General features: G+C 39.5%; 1 protein-coding gene across 1 annotated transcript; it reads right to left on the reverse strand.

Annotated features, from left to right (window-relative positions):
• Positions 1 to 22,040: 22,040 nt before the first annotated feature.
• On the reverse strand, positions 22,041 to 24,590 carry LOC308110492 (uncharacterized protein). The gene is made up of 5 exons (XM_080464801.1): positions 24,503 to 24,590; positions 23,955 to 24,338; positions 23,649 to 23,789; positions 23,462 to 23,517; positions 22,041 to 23,385 (listed from the first exon to the last, which is right to left on the reverse strand). Exons 1-5 carry the CDS (start codon positions 24,537 to 24,539, stop codon positions 23,272 to 23,274), a joined length of 732 nt encoding a protein of 243 aa, XP_080320927.1. The 5' UTR covers positions 24,540 to 24,590; the 3' UTR covers positions 22,041 to 23,271.
• Positions 24,591 to 24,813: the final 223 nt, after the last annotated feature.

Consider the following 24,813-nt stretch of genomic DNA (forward strand, 5'->3'; position numbering starts at 1 on the left):
AGTATTCAACAGCTGAGGCCAAATATTTGGACATATTATGTATAGAAAGTATACCTAGTTGTGCGTGCTGTGTTTCACTGTTAAATTCTACAACTAAACTAATCTATTGTGTTGTCCTTTGTCTGTTGGTCTGTGGTGTTTTGGGACTTGATGGGAATCCATTATTGTCTTTTCAACAAGTAGAGTTGTTGGATTAGGTTGAGGCTGGCATCACTTGCGACTGTCTACTATCTTTCAACTTCTTGCATGCGATGAGTTTTGTTCATGAAATACATTCTTCAATTTGAGTCTGATCCTATCTGGTGAAGGTATATGACTGATCTTTAACTTGAGATAAAGAGAACAGGAAATTGCCTGCAAACAGCTGTCATGTCTTATTACAAGCTCACTACCTCTGTGTAACGGAGCGATTTCGATCAAAGAAGGGAACTTCAAGCTGAATTGTATAACAGCAGCAAACAGACAATTCGTCTGGTGGTTTCTTAGCAGTTGATCAATTTTTAATACAACGTTTATTTCTTAGGAAAACGAAAACACTCAAGAAATATCTACTTGGTTGTGAGACTGAAAAAACCCCAAAAACCTCACAGAAAATAAATATGTATTTTGATGGCCAATGCAATAACTCAGAATCAAAAGAGCTAAAGGCTCCTCGTTTTTCTGCTTTCATATTGTCTTATCCAAAGACTAAACCAGAAACGGTGATGAAACATAAATGCCATTTTTAAGATGGGTCTGAAAAGCTGCATGAAGTAAGAAAGCCTTTTATATTACCTGTACAGTTGACCATTTTCATACAATGAAAAATGATAAAAATGTCCTTACACTATACAAATAGTGATGGCAGACAATCGCATCACGACCATCTGGTTTTAATGACATATGATAAGCAGGAGGACTAGTAGTACACACTGTTAATGGTAGGGTTAGGAGACATGAAAGATGTTATTTCTGTATTCGGGGGTTTAACTAACTCTTGAATTCCAAGTCAAATTCACTCTCTGGGATTGGTCAGTACATATGAGTATTGAGTAGTAATATTGTAAGTAATTATCTACCTTATTTAGCTTTCGATATCGTGCGTTCCCTCATCTTAAGATATAATTGCTGCAGAAGTCGAAGCAATTTGAACATCAGTGATGCACAGAAAATCAACAATTGCAGTAGCACACTTCACTAGTGAAGGAAAGTATGTGGAAAATACTGCAAGTATTTGTTTTCTGACTATACGGTGAAACCAGAAGACGGAACACAAAGAATTGAACACCAGTTGACCGAAAGACCAACTCGAAGCTGACAGTCATGCGGAGTCCAGTGGATGTTTCGAAGAGGCCCGCTGGAGTGTGGCTGTAACACAAAGTGACACGAGGGAGCTCTGAGTGCATCTTCATGTCTGATCTCAAAAAGTGGAACATTATGTTGATGCCACATTGCACCGTGAAATCAATACTATTGATCTCAGTCTCTCGCTGTATATATTTATTTGTTTTTCAAATGAAACTTCTTCGAGACTCGAGAGTCGGTATTAAAGCTGCAACGGAATAAAAACCCAACAAGTTTGGCCAATAAGTGCCGGCTTTAATACAGTTAAAAAAAACAAAAATAAAAATATATATATATAATGTATTGTTTTCCGTATATATATATATATATATATATATATATATATATATATATATATATATATATATATAAACAAAAAATTGCAGAAATACTGATTTTCTATGTATGAACGCTACATTTGCACAAGCGCATCGAAGCCACTCATATCTTGAGTCCATACAAACAATCCATACATTTTCATAAAGCCAACTTTACCAGCACTTCCACTGGCTTCTCCCAATCTCCTAATTAGTGTTTCAACCATGACCACGGCAGCCGCGGAGGCAGATGATAAGAACCGCAGGCATATCCACAAGCAACCTGAATGCTTTAAATACCCCACAGCAGGCAGTCACTTCAAAAGTGAGCTCATTGTTTTGCCTCAATCTAAGAAGAGCAGTGCACTCCCGGATTGAAACTGGTTCCATTTAGTTGTTCTCTGCTAGAAATGAGTAACCCTGCAAATAGTACCGAACTGAAGCTTTCTATTGGTGTTACAGCAACGTCGGCACAAAGGATAACCACGCCGGAATAATGCCCTCACTCTCTAATAACAGATTTTCTTTCTTCTCTTTCATTCCGACAGCAGCGCCTGAATGCAGCATAGTTTAGCTCGGAGAAAGGCAATTTCACTCAGCTCCTCACTGCATGGTCGAGAATGACAATAAAGTTCACTTTGGCTTTGATAAATGCCCACTTCTTAACCCCCCCCGTCTCATGCCAAAGACAAGATAATCTTGTTGATGTCACCAAAGTTAGAAAGGTTCTCCTGAGCAACTGAAGATATAAAACAGTTTTCGCATACTGAGTGTATCTTCAACTTCACCTCAGGAAAAAAAAAATAGGAGCGGGAAGTTCAGGATTAGATATCTTACCTACTTTGTGACATTGTCATATTCCAAGCACATTCTAAATATTTAGCTTTGTCAAGGCCCTAATCAGAACCATTGTTGCTTTTGATCAGCAGCAAATGAGCAAAGGTAAAATATCTAGAGCAGCTACACTATTGGCAATGTGTGCAGGGTCACATTAACTTTGTGTTTTTAGAATCCACAAAGCCAAATTGTGTAAATAACACCTGGGGTTTTACAGCCACACTTAAGTGTGATGTTGTCTCCTGCTTTGATTCTTACCTCCTGCCCAATCCTTTTTATTTCAATTTAGTTCTATTTATATAGCGCTAATTAAAAAGTAGTCATCTCCTGGCACTTAGCGTCCCATTAGAATTGAGGGAGGAAAAAAAAAAAAACTACCCGCATGAGAAAGCATAGACGGCGGAGAGGGAAGAAAAAAGAAAAAAAAACCATCACTTTTAACAGGAAAAACCCCCCCAAAACCCTCAGAAGTGACGCCATCTCACCGTGTTGGGGTTATTGGATGGTGAAGACATCAAAGAATTAGACAGAGAGAGATTCATTAAGCGAAACAATACCAGAAATACCAATACAAAACCATATCTCACAAAATCAGCATCCTATCATTGGCTAATTTATCTTGCTACTCCCAGCATCTTCCGCACCACTTTATCTAACTGGGGTTTGCGGGGCAATGGAAGGGCTCCAGACTGACTATGGGTTCAGGCAGAGAACACGCTGGGCAGGATGCCAGTCCATCACAAGGAAAACCCAGAGAGACAGACAAGCACACGCACTCACATTCGACACCGAGGGGCAATTTATATTCAGCAATTAGCCTCACATGGAGGTTTTTGGAGTGTGCGAGGAAACCAGAGCACCCAAAGAAACCCCAAACGTCACAGAAAACCCTTCCAAGCCCAACCCAGAAACTCAAAAGGGACACTTTAGAAAACAATCCGTGACATGAAATATGAGAAAAGCAGGCTGACGAGAATTTGCTGTTCTCTTCTGGCACCGCGGAGGCAACTCTTTCTTTTCTGAATCTATTGCTGTCCAACAAAGGATTAGGAAAGACTGATAGCTGAAAGTGAGAGATATCCAGAGATTTACTTCCCTCAGTCCCATTAAAAAAAAAACAAAAAAACAATTTGGAAAACAATATAGCCGGATGAGCCATTTCAGAAGAGATCCTTCAGGTGAGAAGTCAAGCTCGAGCTCTGTGTGATGCAAACACAGATTTATTTTCAGTAGAGGGGTAAAGCTAAACGGCTGCTCAAACTATGTGAGAAGACTAAAGGTCTTCCATTAGCGAATTAAATAATGATGCATTGGAAGTGACCGACCATTAACATTCTCACAATGTAAGAGCGAGACGCCATTATCTCACCTCACTTGGAAAAGTGTTTTGGATAAAATGATGCACTTGGAACTTCAGAGAGATTTTTTCTGTTTCCGTCCAACCCACGGTGTAAAATGGGATTTCTGCTATCTAATGTGAAATGATTAGTGACATAGTGTATCATCATGCCTGAAATAGCTTTCAAAAGATGGGTGGATTATAATGATGGATGACACAGTAATAACACTCACAGTCGGTGTCATTATTGCAAGCCAGTGCGGAGAAAATATCCCTCAGTAGAAAAACAGTCAATGAGCCTGTTGGTGAAAGGCAGGTAGTACCATAGAGTCATGCATTCCAATGCTTGTGTCCAGTTTCAGGCTCTTTTTTTCCCACTTCTTTTCTAAATTTCTTTGCTGACTCTGGCCAGAACTGGACAAGGTCTCGCTGCTGACCGCTGACCTAACTTCCTCCAGGCTGGAAGTTGTTGTGAAGCCTGAGATAATACTCTGCTCAACACACTTAGGAATAGTTATCTGGTTATGCTTTGTAGCCTTTTTGTCAGCTAAACCCAGAGTGGCTCTTATCCTGTGACCTTACTCATTACCAAAGTGTTTTTATCCCCACGACCGGTGCCCTCTGGTTGTTGCTTTGTTTATCGCACCAGTCAGTGAAATCCATAGGCTGCCAAGATGTATATCTTGGGAGATAAGCAACTTCACAGTCAGAGTTACCAAGTGGCTTTTTTTTCTGTTGTGATGTCTGATGTGTGCTTTTATTGAATTTCTCATTTGTCATCTCCATCCCATCATTCGTTTCACTTTTGATAAATAGAAATGTGCAGCTGAAGCCAGAAAGAGTTAGTCCCCCCCCCCCACAAGTCACAAAAAAATAGAACAGACGAAGGGGTGTATGAATTAAAGAATGGGGGCTACAGTTGTTGGAAATAAAGTTCTGGCCGAACGTACGCATGCACAAAAATGTCTTCTTTTTTAAAAACACATTTTTTTATCAGCATCATTGGTTCACTTAATCATCACACTTGTTTTTAATGGGTATGATTTTTTTTTTTTGATTGAAATGCAAATGACAGTGAAAGCGCCATCGCAGACCAACAAAAACACACACGAATACAGAATTACTCAGAATTATAACTATTATACTAATTGTAATGCACCGTGCCTTAGCCCATAGTCAGCTGGGATCAGCTCCAGAACCCCGTCATCCTGCACACGGTATGGAGCAGTGTAGAAGATGGATGGATGAATTATTGTGATGATTTTATTGTCGTGATTATTTCATTTCGGACCAAGTTCTGCTGAGAGTGGTGCGGGGCTGTCAACTCTTCAGAAAACATTGACGTTGGCCCGGGGCCTTTTCAGTTTTCACTACTGTACAGTACGCACCATTTGAATCAACTTGTACTTAAGAACATAGAGAAAGACGTTTTCTCTTGAATTTTTAGTTATTTATTTATGCTTTTTCCCTAGAAAGGTTCTCTATTAAATAGTAGCAAAGTGGATCTGTTTAGTTGGCTGTTGAAGATAACATCCCCCTTTGACACAACTGGAGTGACAAATGTATGTCCTGGAATAGGTTAACCCGTCACCCTTGAGGTCTAAGCAGCTTAATTATGCTAAATTGAAGGATTATCACATTCAGTTAATCATGTGTGAATGCCAACAATAGTTCTTATGTTATTGCTGTTTCATTCCTTTCTCCTGCAGGACTTGCACTGCTATTGTCGGGGAGTCCGGAAATTCATTCTTGAATTGATTTTTCTCCGGTGGCCCATGGTAGAGGAGCAGGTGGGGGAAACCTAAGTAATGGCGGCACAGTTCATCTGGGGGTGAAACAAACAATCTATGTGAGCCTGGGATAAACGTGGGCAACAAGCACAGTGTTGTAGTCCTATTTCCCCATCACTGAAATCAGACTCAGTTGGAAACTTTGAGCCCTGCAAAGTTATTCATTCTTGAATTGTGAACATCAGTCTGAAGAAATGATTAAGCCTTTAAAAAGAAGCCTCTTGAAGATAGGTCTGGCGTTTTTCAGGTAGCAGCTCTGGCTGTTCTGGCACAAGAGCTCTTCTCTTAGATGACTGACTTTTTGTGAAATTATATCCCTCTTTTTCTCTGGTGCTGCTTTGCTTTGCTTTACCTTGTAATAACATTCCTGCAACTGTAATGGATTAGAATTGATCACGGCGGGTTAATAAACCTGCTTAATCATACAAATGACTCGTCTAGTGAACCGAGCTGGGTGAAAGACTGCATGCAGAGACAAACAAACAAAAAAGTAGCGTGCTAATTGGCAGCGAATAAATAATACATAGTTTGTCATAAATGACACTTCAGAGCAGTAAATGTTGAAAGTCACAAACTACTAAGAAGTAGCATGAAACCAGTTGTGAAAGTCAGTGGTGATTATGTTTAGCAGAGACATAATAGTGTGAACCCTTTAATGCGTAGAAGTTACTGTGGTGTGCAACTCGTTTGACCGCCATTTCCCTGTGAATATATGAGTTTTGATGCAACAGTTAAACATCAACCACTGCAGGAGGTTGTTATACACTGCGTGAAAAAAAAAAAAAAAAAAGAAGACTGAATCCAATTTATTTGTTTTTAAACCTTTGAGAATGAGAACCTTACTGCTAAGGAAAATGATGAAGGCTTCATGTGACAACTGAATATTCATGCAATTGCTATTTTGGTTGCTTTTATGTTAACAGGGAATTGTGATTCACAACCTAAGTGTAAAAAAATAGTTTAATGAAATATAGCTTGAAAAGAAAATTCAAACCTTGTTTTTTATGCGTAATGGTGAATAAAAATATATATTTTATGCAGACTCGCACATCATACACAATCACCAGATTGTTTTGTCCAGGGTAGTCAGCTCAGGCTCAGCATAGGATATGGCGGCTGGTAAACCAACATGATTGTAAGTTAAATTAATTGTAGATGGGTGGAGATGACTCGTTTTTGAATATGCAAACCTTGTAAGGAAAAAAAAAGGTTTGAGTGAATCTTTCAAAGCATTTCGAGAAATAAATTGAAATGCACCAACTGTAATCAGTACTATCATTAACATTTGCAAAAAAAAACTAAAGTCCTTGTCCAATATGAAAAGGGGATAGAGGAATGACATAAAATGTATAATTATCAACACATGTTTTATGGAATTTGAATAAACTGCCCATGAGAGAGTGAAAGCAAATGAACCTCGTCTATCTGTGTTTAATATTTGGTACCTTGGGTGTGCATTTGGCTCAGTCTTGGGTCCTGCTTCAGATTTTGGTTGCAGCAGAAATATATATATATATATATATATATATATATATTATATATATATTATATATATATTATATACATATTATATATATATATTATATACATATTATATATATATAAGTATGCAAGGTGTCAGGACATGTGAGGATGGACCCAAACGCAGGCTCCCAAGGTTCTATAAAAACCGAGTTTATTGTTGAAGTAGTGCAGGAAACAGCAGCGACAACACGAGCCGAGTCGGACACAGACAACGGGGGGAGAGAGGGGTTTAAATACACAGGGCAGGCAGGGAGACCACAGGTGCCGCACATGAGTGCTGAGCAGGGGAAGAACACGATAGCATAATTGAAAACGTGAGGTGAGACCCACGGGGGTAGACAGACGCAGAGACCTGACACGAGGTTAATGATGCATGAATCAAAGTGTTGAATAGTGCAAAAACTATATGTACAAGACAGCTTCTTGAGTCTGTATTTCTCGGTTCAGGAAGCCAACAGCCTGAGAGAAGAAGCTCCTTCCTCGCCTCTCCGTGTTTGCCTTCAGGCAGCGGTAACGCCGCCCTGATGGCTGCAGAGAGAACTGTCTGTGTGCTGCAGTGTGCAGGTCGCTGAAGGCCCGCACATCCAGACTTTTAGAGAGTTTCTATCCTTGGGCAAACAGATCCTCAAATAACATCTGATTTAGACATTGGTGTTTTTAGTCTCCTCACTGCAATCCTGCTCATGATCATTTTATAAAGAGTCTGAAGCTTCAATTATTGACCTTTTTACACTTTTATACGGTCTATATTGTGAGTACTTTTATATTAGGTGTACTATTTCTATTATGTGTACCTTTGTACATTTTCTTATTGATGCACAAGGGAACTGCACCTGTAATTACATTATGTTATACATATAATGACAAATAAAGCTATGCTATGCTGTGCTGATTCAAGTGGGATCAACTAAATAGAGACTATTACTACTACAACTACTACGACAACAACAACAACTACAACTAGGTTTAGACAATCAATAAATTGTGGTTTCATATAAAAATGGCTTTCCGGTTTGTTTTTCACAAGAATGAAGACAAGAGAGCTGCTATAATCAAAGAAGATTATCTTTCCAGTGACTTCAAGGCAATCACAAATTATCTTGTAATCTGCTTAACCTGCCTGATTAGTTGCCGGCAGGTTTCTGAATCTCGTTGGACATAATGGATGTGAGCAAAAGACGAATGCTTCAAATAATATCACCAACAATTTTATGTCTTCCATCACTTAACCATTTATTACTAATTAATTGTTAAAAAAAAAAAAAAAAAGCGTTATGGTAAGCTTATTTTTCTAAAACAAACATTGTATGATAACACTGATAAGTTAACGGACAAATGTTCTTAATGTCTTAGCATTGTAATTACCGTCGAAGGAAACAAATCACTTCCTGATAGCGTTCATGCAAAGAATAAAAGTCTTTATCACCCTTTCATTTACGCGGCAAAACAAATCATCACCCCTAATGAATTCATTATACAGCATGTTGCTCTGCGGCACTCGGCTCATTACATGCTACAAGTATTGATGGCTGAGTCGGTGCTGAAATCTGAACTCCAGGCGTTCGTCTTTGATCTCCCTGCTGCCTGTAAGTTTTCCAGAGCAACACGAGCCACATCTCCACCCCGGGTTTCATGTCTGATAGGCAGTATCATTATTGTGTACTGGTGTAAGATGTCATTATTTACTGACATTCTTACTGACATGTTTGTATCTGTAATGGTAAATGTAGGAAAAATTGGCAAATGGTAATTGTTATAAAATGCAATGTAAAAAAAAAAAAAAAACCTGAAATGTAATAACTGGTTGAAATGTAATTAAAAAAAATTTAATAAAACCTAAAATGTAAAAACCGGTCAATAATGTAACATGACCCTGAGCCCAGAACTTAAAAACTTTTAAGAATACATCACGAGAGCAAAATATCTTCCCCTTATATTGTAATAATTTTATCACATCAAGTGAGTCAATGATTTATGGTTCGGACTTGAACCTGAACTGCTTCAATTAGAATAACACTGAAAGAATGAGTTCTAAAAGTTGAGACTATTTGTTTATGTGTATTTCTATATACAGTTTATGGCATTTATGTAAGATTGCTGTTGCCCAAGTCATTTATAGTCTTCTGTTCTCGACAATCTGTAATCTATTTTTCCAATCGTCAGAAACAAAATAATGTATAATCATTCCATTATATTTTATAACAATGAAGGCCGTTGTCACATTTTGGGTTGTTGTTACATACGTATATGGCTCTAACAGGGCTGCAATGCAGAATTAAACCCGGATCCTCTGTGTGATCAACATAGTTACACTATAAAACCTTTTGACTGGAACAGAAAACTAGTTAAAAATGGCCTCCAAGCCTGGTATCACAAATAAATAAATATTATGTATAAAAAAAAAAAACATGTTGTAGTAGTAGTGGCATTCATTATTGAAAAGGAAGAAGAAAAGAGCCGAGATAAAAGCCCTTTCCAAACACAGAAAATAGCAGTTTAGTGGGCTTTTATAATGACGAGGCTCAGTGGAGTCTTCATGAAGTTTGTATGCACAAACCCTTGGAAAAACAAAACCAAAATTCTTGAAAAACATTCAACCGAAGAGTTTAACTGAAATAAATCCACCGCGTGGTTAAAATTTCACAACAGGGCTCATCCTCATCTGTTTTGCCCAGAGCTCTGTGCAGTGTTTCTGGCACGGTACTGGCTGTGCACTGGTGACAGATGTTGTAATTATCATCCTGATCTGAATAATGTCTTTAAATATAAATCATTTGGCTTACAAATGCAATGTGGAACACATCACCCCCCCCCCCTCCCCTTGCTTCTTCAAAAACAAAATGACTCCCAAATTTATGTAAATCAGTGATTAAAAATAGATGTGGCGGATATTAGAGTGATCACCGCTCACTGCATTTTAGATGAGGGGGTCTCACAAAAACAGCCGTGATTTATTTATATTTCATTCTATATGCAGCTCTTGTTCATTTGGCCTCTTGACCAGGTGATCTTAATTTTGAAACATGTTGCATGCTACTTGTGTGTCAGGCACAAATTCTTCATTGACTTCATATAATGCCTCATGTATGACCATGTCAGGAATGTGTTTTGAGGGTCTCGTGACTCATAGCAAATAACTTACCCGATAAGATTCTCAGAGTGACATTCCCATGTATGAAAACACACCAAACAGTACATTTATCCTTATCCTGAACTCTTATATCTTCTGTTTCACATTTGTAGAAGCGCCAGTCAGAATAAGCAATTTCCATGATCTGCAGGTCAAAGGATTGAGAGAAAGTTGTTTTTTTTAAAACTCGATAATAATGAGGAAATGGATTGAAAATGTCCCTGTTAATGAGGTCCTGCTGATACTTTGTTCTTAGAACAAGAGTCGACTGGTTCTCATGAGAGCGGGGCCTGCACTGCACTATGAATACTGAAAAGTGTGCCGTCAAACTAGACAGCGGAAGTGTTGCCTCGCCTGACCCTCCTCTTCGACACGTATCCATTATTTAAATCAACCCTGGAAGAAAATACTTGAAGACTGTATCAAAAAATGAGTTTAAATTCCCTGCAACAATTCTCGATGCAACTAAATTGGCTCACTTCAATTTAAGTTAATGTTTGAAGAACTTGAGGATACGACTTCCCAAACTTTTTATAATTGTTTGTGAGCAATATTCAGAAAAATAACATTGGCCAGTTTACAGGGGGATCCAACCTTGATCAAACTATACAGTTAACATAATCTGCATCTCCTTGGGTTGTTGTATGAAACAAGGGTGCCTCGAGAAAATCCACACCAGCGCAGGGAGAATATGAAAAGTCCACGGTGCAGAATTGAACCCGGCTCTTCTTCCTGTTTACGCATCACGCCATAAAAACACTTTCCATCGTGTCGACAATTTGAATGTTGCAATAGGTCGAGTTTGGTCAAATGAAATGTCAAGTGTCAGACAGCATCGACTGAAAATTGAAATCCAGAAAACATGAGAACATGACCCCGTTATTAGTCAAGCTCAATAGGATGGTGAATAAGTCAAAATCCTGTGCGGTTGTCCCAAATCGACAAAGACGGAATAAGAACTTTAGTCAAAAGGCCGAAAAAGATAAAAAAAAAAAAAAACGTCTTAATCAACAAATCAGTCAACCACAAAATGTTGAGGGTAAATGTGCAACTTAAAGAAAACATGTTTGGAGAATAAAAATGCTTTAAAAAAAAAAAAAAAGTTTTTATCATTCGTCTGATTTCTGTCTTTCTTGGTATACTTTTTTTTTTATATATATATATATATCAAAGAAACAATTTGATCTCATTTGAACAGTTTTAAATAGCTTGGGCAAAGAACACTTTTGCTGGATTTTCTATTCTTTCCTCACCGTCTCTGCTCGAGGTCGCAGCCTTTCATTTGGGGCTGATGGTGCAAGCCCACCACTTTAGAGTGATTCTCAGTTTAAAGAAATGTCACGTCCAATGAGCTTTATGCGCTCAGGACTTTGTTTCTGTTTGCTGTTGTTGGTTTTTGCCTTTCAAATGAAACAACCCTTTTTGTTTTTTTGTGTTTTGGAAAGTATGGACTATGAAGCAATGTATCGCCGATGTTGTGCGTCTGCATCAGCAGTTTGTGGGTTTCCTGTCTTTCTTTCTTGTCACTATTATGAGAAATGTCATCATTACCAGAACAAACTCCAAAACAATTTTGTGTTTGTGGGACTTCATGATACAAACTTAAAGACTTTTGAACTTTTTCTTTTTTTTATTCTTAAATATAGTACAGTATATACGTACGTATATAAATAAAGTTTACATTGTGATGCAAACAAGCAAAACAACGATAAAGAAAAAGTACAAAATTCAAAAGAAGAGAAATATTAGATGTGGTGTGGAGCTAGAGACGGAGAAGTTTCCACAAAGTCCTAATAGCGAACGCCTGACCACCCTTTGTCACAGGAAGTGATCAAGGGTAGAAAGATGCGATTTTGACTGTAATGAACAAGGTTGGTCATCAAATCCGAAATAAGTATTGAAGGAGAAACATTCAAGGCTTAAAAGGTCAGCAGCAAAATCCTGGAATGAATTTCATATGTGACCGGAGGCCAGGCAGACGAAGCAAGCGCAGGATCAATGTGTTGATATGTTCCTTTAAAAACGAGCGGCAACATTTTGAACTAACCGACGGTGGTGAAAGAAGCTCTGATTGATAAATAAATGTAGTTAGGGCAGTACAGGACTGAAGCAGAATGAATAAAAGGCGTTGTGTAAATCAGTCGGTGATTAAAATTTTTAGATTTGGAAAACTTGAGGTCACAAAAGTAATTATTACCTGATCCTTGAAGCATAAATTTAAATTTGAATATAACACTATTATAAAAGAAAGAGGAAAAAAAACAACAATCACAAAAGAACTAATATGCTAAAGTCATTGAAGACTATAAAAATATGAAAATACATGAAATGACAACAATCTAAAAAGTGGCCGCTTTGCCAAATACTTCACGCGATATGATTGAAGCTATTTCAATACATTTTGAATGAATTTCAAAAACATTCGAGAAAAACCTACAGAAACGTCTGCCTCACAAAATCAACAAAGTTTGTCCTGATCTCACTCATGTGATCAATAAAACCCGTACTCATTTACCCCGGAGGAAAGATAACATGAAACATACAAGTTCATCAGCAACCTTTCCAAAACACATTTACAGGACCTCGAACAGAAAAACGATCATAAAATGGCGTGAATATTGTATTTCAGAATAAAATGCGCTGCTTGTTGTTGTTGTGCTATTTATTTAGGTTGATCTAAGTTTTTACATCCGAGATGTATTGATGGCGGAGTATGTACTGAACTCAGAGTCCTGCTTCTTCCTCTTTGGTCGTTGTGATGGCTGACGAATGTCCAGTGCAGCATAACACACGTCTTCATCCTAAGATTTGATATTTGACGTCAGACAATACATTTGAATTCTTTGATCAATCGACAGAGTCCAAGAGGTCAGGTTACCTTGTTTAGACTTTGTTCGCCTCCCGTATCGGGGCTTTGATCATCACTTTGAAACCCTTTGAGGCAGAAAAAAATTAAGAATTTTCACTGCACGTTACTTAAAATGTATGTGATAAAAACATCTCTTAGTACAGCTTTTTTTATTGACATGAACGATGCTTGTTAATTAAGAATACTGTTTACACCAACATGTTTGCCTTAAACAATGAGAAAGTGTATTTGGCGGAGTTACCTCTTTTTCTACAGAGGTGATAAATCAGCAGAGACGAGCAAAGAGAAGAAAAAGCCGCCAAAAGCGGACACAGAGAGAACAACAGTATCCAGCAGGTGCTGCTGATCGGAGGAGTGACTTCTGGTTCGGGTTCTCGTGGGTCTGTGCCAAACGAAGTTTTGATCAAAAGAAGATGAGTCTGCACATGTAGTAGTTGTTCCATCTTCCCACAAATTAAGAAACCGAAATAAATGATGCAACTTTCAAAGGCCCATTAAAGAACAAACAGAAAAACAAAAACAGATGAGAACTCTTACCTAGTTTGATCCTTGTGGCATTTCCAAACTTGTGCACTTGTTTTATAGTGATGTGTTTCTCATCCTTTACCTCAGTCGCTTCAGTCCCACAGAAATAGAGGCCTTCGTCAGCGTCGGTGAAATTAGTGATCACTAGGTCGTAGGTGTCAGAGGAGAAGTTCCTCATGAATTTGAAACGGGAAAATTCCAACTCCGTATTCCATTGATCTTTCTGTGATTTTGATCTCAAAATAAGAGATGGCTGGTTGTCGTGAGAACAGTTCCTGTACCATACTATGTATACTCCGGTGCCTAGTTTACAGTCACAGTACAGAGTGATGTTATCTCCCGGACTCACTGTTACTTCTGATTCTGAGATCCAATCTTGACCACCAAAAACATCTCCTGAAATGCAGAAAATCAGAGAAGCAGTCTTAAATTCTCACGTTACACAATGTCAATTCTACAACTGATGCAACTCTCTGCTAATTGCAATAGAAATAAAACTGCACATCAGAATGATCCAGGTTGAAATTAAAATATTCCAGTCTAAATACAGAAAAGCAAACCTAAGAGAGCCACCACAAAAATGCACAGCAGGTCCATGGGTGTGATGGTTGAGGGTTGAAAGTGATGTCGCTCAGAGTTATTGTTTTGTGACCCGTGCAACTTTTCCTTTGAAGGAACTAAAGGCTGTGTAACGGCTGTGATTGGCCAGTGTAGTGGAACATTTGAATTTTGTGGTTGTTTTCATGTTAATGTTATGCGACACTATAGTCAAGGCATTGTTTTCCCACCACCTTTCTAACACAGCAGCATACGTTTGAACAGAATTGTTGGAGATGTGGAGACATGCAGACTAAAATGCCACATTTAGAAAGACACAAAGTTTTATTTCAGCAACAAAAAGTTTTATTTAACTCACAATTGACATTGGGCTCAAATTAGATGTGAGGCATCTTCAGGTCTCTCAATAAGATGAAAGTCTTTGCTTGTCCTCCACTGCTCAAGAGCAGTCTGACTTTACCTGGAATATTGTCAGAAGTTTTTGCTTTCTCTTTCTGACATGAAAAATGCTGGACCACCACCCTGGCAGCAGATTGCCTCACGCTGCAGCATTTCTATTTTTTACTCCATTCATTTTCTTAGATTTTCATTCTCTATGTTGAACCTCTGAACAGCTGTCAGAAGGATTCTTCAGTTGTGTTCTTGCTGACCAGTATGAGTCTTGTTCTGTTATTTAAAAAATAAAGGTTCAATTTATTGATAGAATATAAAATAAAACCTAAATGTGCAAATAGGGACATGGTCCAACCATTTTCATAAGAGACCTGATGTGCACTGACGGGGTATATTGTGTGATGACTGTTTGATCAACTAATAAACTGCAGTGACTGTAGTTTATCAGTGAGATGGAAACTGTTTAGTTTCTTTCCTTGTAATGGACACATGGTCTTGTTTCCAGGAAAGTCTATACCACAGTTTTTTTTTTTTTTTTTAAACGCATGAGGTGAAGTAACAAACTCTGTTGGCTGTCAACAAAATGTATATCTGGACACCACCACGTCGACCGAATATTTGGATAATTGGGTCCAGCCCTAGTATTTTGGCCATTTTAGTGCTCTCTCAGCTTGAAGCCTGAAGTCCCACTAACAATTTCATTTGAAAGCTCAGTGCTGATTGGCTGGAGCCAGTCGCTTCTTAGAACTGGAGCAAGTCTGACAAATGCCAGCTTATGTGCAACTATAGCTAACAGTTAAGAGTCCAAATTAACGAGGTTGATTATTTACTGGCGTACAAGTTTAAAACTCTATCTTTAGTGGAGAAATTGCAGGGTGAAAAACTGAGTGAGGTTGTGACAAAAAGCTTGTAAAAATCTTATATCGACATTAACCTGCTGGAAAACACCACCTTGCTGATAGCGGTAGTGGTAGGAATCCTGCCTTGTACATGGTACCGGGTTTGATTCCTGAACTTGTTAAAGAAAATTTTTTTTAAAATAAAATATATATATATTTTTTAATTTTTTTAATTTTTTTTTGATCGACTATCTTCAGTGCTTAACCTTTTCGCAGGATCAGCGCCGATATGTTTGTCATAATGTTGTGGCTAAATAGTTGTGCACCCACTTTGGCATTCAGTGATGTTGAACTCTGCTATCAATAGACCTGAAATAAAATGTTGCCCCAGCAAGTATTTAGATACTAATGTCACTGTTTGTTACAGGAAAAAGTGGTCATATTAGTAATGCGTTACTTTAGTGAGGGAGTGTCATAGTACAACAAAACCCAGGGTTAATCCATGAAGTTATCTCGACAAGAGAAAAACCAGCATCATAGGAGAGGCCTCTGGATAACTATGTTGCAGTGGTAGAAACTATTGAAAAGGAAGAAGCAAAGAGCTGAGATAAAAGCCATTTCTACACACACTGAAAGTAAAAAGAGAACAGAAAATAAAATAAAAACAAAAACTCTTATAATGATGAGACCGCATGAAGTTTGTATGCACAATTGTTAGTAAGCAAACATTTGGACAAAGAAAACCAAAATTCTAGAAAAATATTAAAGCGTTAAGAGTTTACTGAAACAAATCCACCGTGGAGTTAAAATTTCACAACAGGGTTCATCCTCATCTGTTTTGCCCAGAGCTCTGTGCTATGTTTTGGCACGGTACTGTGCATTGGTGACAGATGTTGCAATTATCATCCTGATCTGAATAATGTCTTTAAATATGAATCATTTGGCTTACAAATGCAATGTGGAACCTTTTTTCTTCTTGGCTTCCTCAAAAACAAAATGACCCCAAAAATCAATGATTAAAAATAATAAAAATGTGACATGCCCCAGGACACACTTAAATAGGGACATCCTGGTGAAGGAGGAGGGCAGATAGCTGTGGGCAGAACTCCACCCACAGCAGGTGTCTGGACCACGACGAGCGATTTTTTTAAGCCAAGATCCTAAGACCAGTCTCCAGTTCCTGGTTTAAGCACTCCGTCTGTGCATTGGTTTGAGGGTGATATGTGGAGGAGAGGCTGACCAAACGGTTTGCAAAATGCCCTCCAGAACTTGGACACAAACTGCCGACCCTGGTCAGGCACCACGAGGAGGACAGTCTTACCTTTAGATTCTGGCAGACCTGTCACAAAGTCCAGGGCGATATCCAACTAGGCATCAAAAAAGGACAAAGGAGACCAGGAGCAGGACGTTGGGAGGACTCGTGTTGGGCGCAGGTGGGTCAGACCACCGCATACCCCTTAATGTCCTCTTCCATGGTGGCCCACAAGAATTGCTGCTGGGCCATGAAGAGGGGGCTACTTCAGGCTCACGGGGGCTCCCAGGGCTCAAGTGGCGGGAAAGGGGCCATAAAGTCGGAAGAGGGCATAGACCTTGACGTTCTTAGATCCTGAGCAGTGAGACAGTACAAAGTTGACGCAGTTTAAGAAAAGTGCTTATCCAGCCTGCCTGGAGTTCAACCACTTCACCGTGCGAAGGTACTCCAGGTGCTTGTGGTCGGTCGAGCCCTGCATCGGGAGCTCAGTCCCTACAAGCCAGGGGCGCCACTCCTACCAACCCGACCTCCGCCACCAGAAGCTCCGGATCTCCCACGTTGTAGTTGTGTTCAGTGGGAGACTGCTTACTGGAGAGAAAAGCGCAGGATTGTACCTTGTCCTGAGCACTGCGCTGGGACAGGACAAGGCGTCAACCTCAATAATTATTTGGAGGGCAGGATCAGGTAACACCAATGTCCAATGAGCTCTATGTCATCGGAGGCCACATTTATTTAAGGTTGCTTACACACAAAACGGGTCCTGAAAGGTGCGTAAGCCACGTCCCATGCAAAGTTTGTGATCTAAAAAAATTAACTTTTGTGGGAGAATGTGCATACTGGTACGCCAACTTTGATGGTGAGGTGGAGAATTGAAGCCAGATTCATCTCATACATTTAATATCTTCAAATAATAGACTTATAGATCCATGGAATCATAAGCAGCCAAGCTGTAGTGGTATACATGTGTTCCTTTAGTAAGCCATTACTACTGAATCGGCAGCACGATCGGGAAATTACCGATCCAACCTGTGGAGATTTCCGATCCGTGAAGCCTCGTCTGTGCTTTACTGTTGCTGAAATGACTCCACAAGTGTTTCCCTACAGGCTGCTCTGCTCGCTGGCTGCAAAATGTGGACTGGATTTCCTGAACGGAGGCGGGTCTCAATGAGACGCAGAGTAATGAGTCAGGAAATCCATTCCACAGTTTGCAGCCAGTGAGCAGGCTCAAATACTATTTACACAAAATGTGCAACCTGAATAAGAAAATGAAAAAAGCAGTTTGGATGATGCATTAATAATTTTTATTTATGAGTCAAACTATGCAGCCAGAACCTTGAAATGAAAAAGCATTTTTCCAAATGCATTTTGATTTTCAAATTTGACATTTCAAAATGAATTTTGGTCACTATTTGCTGGAGTGTCTTTTGAAAATTAAATCGTCACAGAATAAGCAGCCTTGTCAAAGAAAATTAAAATGCGGTTTGGATGATTGATTATTAATTTTTATTTATGAGTCAAAAAATGCAGTTTGATATGAAAATGAAAAAGCATTTCTGTTAATACATTTCACATTGATTTTTGAGCCACATTTGCTTCCATCGGCAGTGAATCCTTCCTCCTCAAAGCCACTTCCCTCTTCTTCCTCAGATCTTTGTCTTTGGGAAACCTTCAAAATGAAAACAGGAGAGTTGAGAGAGTCAAAACAAAAACATTTCACTAAAGAGATTAAGCTTATTTTCTTCCTTCCAATTTCTTTCAACCTTTCTTCAACAAAACGCCTATTGTGACGCATAAATGCTCAACCAAAGCTGAAAGTGTGAGTGAGCTTGAGTCAAACTATTCTACAGTGTTGGGGCCGTAGATTCAGTGAACTGTTTCTCAAGGCTTGCTTCCCCGAAAGGAAAACACCAGCCACAATGGATAGGCCATAAAACAGCAGGGGAGCGAGCCAGACCCCGGAAGTGGCCAATGAGGACGCTTGAATCCGACCCGAACACTGCAGGGGTCCAGACCCAAGTTGGTGGGACTCACGTTCTATCAAAGCTCTCGGCTATTCTCAACTGGCCATGGAGGGAGAGACATCTTTTTCCCTCATCAGAATGGTAAAGAGAGCACCAAGCAGAAACAAAGAGACAGAACCGACGCCAGCCCGCTGGACGAGCAGGACCCAGTTTGGACTACATCTTCTGTTTTCCGCTATTTTTCCTGTTTTTGGGAGATTCTGGAGACCAGAGCCAGTGTCGTCTCCTCCCAAGATCATCCTCTCAGTTGCACTCCTGCAGCTGGAGCCAGGCCTCTGAATTTCAGGAAGCTGAAATTAAGACCCGGTAACAACCAGTTACCACCGCCTCCCAGAACCAACAGCACCACGGACGGTGTTGTCCAGAACCGGAGGGTGAGCGCTTTTGTCTGGGCAGAGAATAGTTAGGATGATGTTCTGTTGAAAATGCAATATGTTTCCCTGTGCCGCTCAGAAGGCCGCAGTATCTCATATGTTTGTGTAGGAGCATTCACGCGCACCAACTCCAGAACTCTGGTTTTCCACCTCAGAACCAGAGGTCCAAGTGAGCTCCAGGCCCACTAGGAGCTCTGTGTGGAGGAACCAGGGTTCAGAACCGAGCCTCACAGAATTCTCTGTCTTTCTCTTGTCTTCATCCTCTCTCATCTCTCCCTCTCTTTCATTAACCCGCAGCAATGCGCCCCCCTTACCTGATCAAGATAAGCTCACACACACCACTGCATGTAACACCTACATGTCAGCTGCTGCAGGGCAGATCTGCCGTGATCACAAGAGCCCTAACGGCCGGTCCCGACCTCCACTTAGGTGCTCGGAACCGGGCCAACGGAACCGCCCGTTCGTTACGCCCTCGGTAGACTAACTCGCTCCGAGACCGCCCTCGCGCACGCGCGCACGCGCGCACGCGCGCTCAACGGACGTCTTGTTTATCTGGCCGCTAAGCAACCGCCGCGTCCCCAGAAAGAGCGAGTCAAACGCCCCTAGTGGTCGCGTGGGTCATCGCAATCCCTCTTGACGTCCACTGGGTGGACACATCAGGTTATTGCGCTCTCCCTCTGCGCGCCGCCGCACGCCCCTAGTGGTCGTCACAGTCACCGCATTGACCCGCCGACGTCTGCCTCCACCTGGTGGACGTTCGAGGTCATTACACCCCCTCACGCACGCACGCACGCACGCACACTCTTTGTACATAGTGTCTGCTGTTTAATAGATTAGATCTCCGTGTTAGATGTCGTTTGCTATTTGAATGTGTTGATTTATGAGATGATTTCCGAATTATTTATGAATTAGTACATTTTTATTAATAAACGCCTGTTAGCTGAATTGTACGCTTCTTGGTGATTATTGTGTATTTATTGTTTACAATTCACTGGTTTGTAACAGTCTGTGCTCGGATCTCACACCTTCCAATCTATTTAAGATGGTTATATTTTATGCAGAAATATTAACTAACTTAAATAAACTTTTTACAAACGAGACTGATATTTTGGTATTAGCTATTTCCAGTTTATCTGGTGGTGCCCCGATTTATTATTAATACATAAATAAGAAATTTATGCAAATTAATAATTTCTTTTATTAAAAATTATTTTCGATAATTTTTCATTTTTTTTGTTTTTAAAGTAATTATTCAATTACTTTAGGAGTTGTTAATGAGTAAATGACCGTTTACTTCCATTAATAATTTCAATTTTTCATAAATTACTTCCAGTGATTTATTACTTTTAGTAATCTATTACTCACAGTAATTATATGCTAATAACCAACCATAAACCCCAACAACAGTCACATGTTGTAAAGTGTTTCTCGGTCAGTGTGGTGGGAGGAGACATGAGAGGAATCTTACTTCTGTTGGGGTGAAAGAATTACAGGTGAATAATCCAGCCTGTGTCACCTGGTAAAATGTGCTGCTCAGTGTTCTACCTGCAACATTTGGTTTAATTCTACAACAGCATTCTTTTATCAGTTTGATCTAAGTCGGTGTTGTGGAACACGTGATTTATAAAGTCTCATTTGGACTCATGGTGGGTGAACAGGCTGTAAACAAAGCCTATGGCAGCTGCTACAAGTTCACTGGTGAGCATAAGTACAGTACAATAAGTTTCTATTCGCAAAATTTCAACAATGATAATGTTTCATCTTACCTGTGATAAATAACCTCCCGAGCCCCGCTATCAAAACAGTTGGTCGATTTGTCCAGAATTACTCACTGTGCTTCTTCTTCTTCGTTGGTTATACGACGCATTTGGGTTTTTGCACAGCAGAAGTTGAGCGCGGACGTGGAAGAGACTGAGATAGCGAGAGAGACGGGTTGAGCGCGCGCCGCTGTCTGCCTGCGCACCAGAGGAAGAATCTGCATGGAGAGAAACTGAGCGCAGAAACCACTTTTGATCGCTCAAGCTTACGTTTATCTTCGCGCAATTCAAATTTTGCCTCAAGATAGCGTTTGTGCGCTCGCACAATTTATTTTCCCGCGCACAAAGTTTCCCATTGCTCGCTCAGAACGTTGGCACAAATATAACCCCGCACTTCTCCACCTCTGCAGTCACTGAGCTCTCTGTGGCTCTCACACTATTTACAGCGGTGACGACGCGCCGCCGGTTGCTCGTTTTTTCTTTTATTAGTGAAGCCACTGCTGTGACCAAACAAATATCATTTTCCTGACCTCCACCTCCTCCATGTTTCGCTCTCTGTAAAATTCCTTTTCTTCGTGTTTTTTCTGCCGGCAGAATGCCGGCGATCAGCAGGCTGATTGAGATGCAAAAATCTTGACGAGGCACTTTTTTTTTTTGCCGCATGCCATTTTCAGCTTTTGGGCACACATCCATTTTTACTAGGAATCCTATGCAATGTTTTATAAATGAGGCCCCGGGACTTTGTCTTTTTGCTATTGTTTGTTTTTGCATTTCAAATGAAAAAATCCCATTCTATTATTAGTATTACGGAAATGATGGACTGTGTATCGCTGATGTTGTGCACCTGTATCAGCAGTTGCATGTGGGACTTTGTGGGTTTCCTGTCTTTCTTTCTTGTCACTTTTCTGAGAAACACGTGGCGAGCCCGTCTTCACATGAAGAAACTACAAAACTATTTTGTGTTTATGGGGTTTCATGATATAAACTTGAAGACGTTTGCACTTTTTCTTTTTTTATCAGAAAAAATGTTAAAGCTCCTTTGAAATGGATCAAATGGGCTCGAACTCCCTAAAATTTGTAGCTGACACAACTGGAGATGGAGAAAATAATTGCCTCATGTCGTGAACAAGCAACTGTTCAAATCACAAAGGAACATTATGGATTGAATTCAACTTAAATAAAAGAACTTGAGATGAGCAAATCATTTTTAATAGCAGTGATGAATACTATGCAGATATTCAGACATGTTTTTTTCAGTTTGTATGTTGATTATAACGATTACAAAGTGATGCAAATGAGCAACAATGAAAATGAAAGGGTAAAAATACAAAAGGAGAGAAACAACATAAACCAAACAGTCAAGTTGTACTCTCAGAACATTTTTAGTAATGTGTGTCATAATTGAACAAAGGTAAAAACTTGAAGTTTGTCTTGAGATGTGGTGTGGAGCTAGAGACGGAGAAGTTTCCACAAAGTCCTAATGGCGAACGCCTGACCACCCTTTGTCACAGGAAGTGATCATGGGTAGAAATATATACGATTTTGACCGTAATGAACAAGGTTGGTCAAATCCTAAATAAGTATTGAAGGAGAAACATTCAAGGCTTAAAAGGTCAGCAGCAAAATCCTGGAATGAATTTCATATGTGACCGGAGGCCAGGGAGACGAAGCAAGCGCAGGATCAATGTGTTGATATGTTCCTTTAAAAACGAGCGGCAACATTTTGAACTAACCGACGGTGGTGAAAGAAGCTCTGATTGATAAATAAATGTAGTTAGGGCAGTACAGGACTGAAGCAGAATGAATAAAAGGCGTTGTGTAAATCAGTCGGTGATTAAAATTATTAGATTCGAAAGACTTGAGTTAACAAAAGTATTTGTTACCTGATCCTTGAAGCATAAATTGTAATTTGAATATAACACTATTGTATAAGAAAACAAAATAACACTCATAGAAGAAGCAATATGCGAAAGTCTTTGAAAAAAAATAAAAATATGGATATACATGAAATGACCAACATTTTTTAATTTGCGGTATTGGCAAATACTTCACACATCTTTATTGATACTATTTCATTAGAAATTGAATGGATGACAAAAACATAAAAAAAAAAAATGAAATAAAAAAATTATCAGCAACATCATAAGTTGAACAAAGTTTGTCCTGACTTCACTCATGTGATCAACATAACCATTACACTGTTATTCCTGAGGAGAGACAACATGAAACATACCAGTTTATTAGCAACTTTTCCACAGCACATTTACAGGACCTTGAAAAGAAAAACAGTGGTGCAAATTAGGTATTTGAATTAAAGAACTGTACTGCTTGTTGTTATTGTACTTTTTAATCCAGTTTTATTATTATTTTTTTTTTTAAGTTTTTACATCCCAGATGTATTGATGGGGGAGTTTGTACTGAACTCAGAGTTGTACTGTACGGTACAATACTGTACTGAACTCAGAGTCCTGCTTTTTCCTCTTTGGTCGTTGTGATGGCTGACAGATGTCCAGTGCAGCATAACACACATCTTCATCCTAAGATTTAACATTTTGTGTTAGAGTACTAGTATATGTTAGAACTCTTTGATCAGTCATAGTATAGTGACATTACCTTGTTTAGACTTTGTTCGCCTCCTGCATCAGGGCTTTGACCATCACTTTGAAACCCTTTGAGGCAGAAAAAATGTTAAACGTACACAGCTTTTTTTATTGACCTGAACGAGGCTTGTTAATTAAGAATACTGTTTACACCAACATGTTTGCCTTAAACAATGAGAAAGTGTATTTGGCGGAGTTACCTCTTTTTCTACAGAGGTGATAAATCAGCAGAGACGAGCAAAGAGGAGAAAAAGCCGCCAAAAGCGGACACAGAGAGAACAACAGTATCCAGCAGGTGCTGCTGATCGGAGGAGTGACTTCTGGTTCGGGTTCTCGTGGGTCTGTGCCAAACGAAGTTTTGATCAAATGAAGATGAGAGTCTGCACATGTAGTAGTTGTTCCATCTTCCCACAAATTAAGAAACCGAAATAAATGATGCAACTTTCAAAGGCCCATTAAAGAACAAACAGAAAAACAAAAACAGATGAAATCCAGAAATCTCTTACCTAGTTTGATCCTTGTGGCATTTCCAAACTTGTGCACTTGTTTTATAGTGATGTGTTTCTCATCCTTTACCTCAGTCCCTTCAGTCCCACAGAAATAGAGGCCTTCGTCAGCGTCGGTGAAATTAGTGATCACTAGGTCGTAGGTGTCAGAGGAGAAGTTCCTCATGAATTTGAAACGGGAAAATTTCAACTCCGTATTCCATTGATCTTTCTGTGATTTTGATCTCAAAATAAGAGATGGCTGGTTGTCGTGAGAACAGTTCCTGTACCATACTATGTATACTCCGGTGCCTAGTTTACAGTCACAGTACAGAGTGATGTTATCTCCCGGACTCACTGTTACTTCTGATTCTGAGATCCAATCTTGACCACCAAAAACATCTCCTGAAATGCAGAAAATCAGAGAAGCAGTCTTAAATTCTCACGTTACACAATGTCAATTCTACAACTGATGCAACTCTCTGCTAATTGCAATAGAAATAAAACTGCACATCAGAATGATCCAGGTTGAAATTAAAATATTCCAGTCTAAATACAGTAAAGCAAACCTAAGAGAGCCACCACAAAAATGCACAGCAGGTCCATGGGTGTGATGGTTGAGGGTTGAAAGTGATGTCGCTCAGAGTTATTGTTTTGTGACCCGTGCAACTTTTCCTTTGAAGGAACTAAAGGCTGTGTAACGGCTGTGATTGGCCAGTGGAACATTTGAATTTTGTGGTTGTTTTCATGTTAATGTTATGCGACACTATAGTCAAGGCATTGTTTTCCCACCACCTTTCTAACACAGCAGCATACGTTTGAACAGAATTGTTGGAGATGTGGAGACATGCAGACTAAAATGCCACATTTAGAACGACAC

Source organism: Lipophrys pholis, assembly GCF_963383615.2.
Source record: "Lipophrys pholis genome assembly, chromosome: 5".
Classification (NCBI taxonomy): Eukaryota; Metazoa; Chordata; class Actinopteri; order Blenniiformes; family Blenniidae; genus Lipophrys; species Lipophrys pholis.

Excerpts from the sequence above, each read along its gene's own strand:
- LOC308110492 (XM_080464801.1), bottom strand. The coding sequence starts at position 24,539 with ATGGACCTGCTGTGCATTTTTGTGGTGGCTCTCTTAG. Across the intron at positions 23,518-23,648 it reads TCACCTCTGTAGAAAAAGAG|GGTTTCAAAGTGATGGTCAA; the intron begins GTAACTCCGCCA and ends TCTGCCTCAAAG. Across the intron at positions 23,386-23,461 it reads GCGAACAAAGTCTAAACAAG|GATGAAGATGTGTGTTATGC; the intron begins GTAATGTCACTA and ends GTTAAATCTTAG.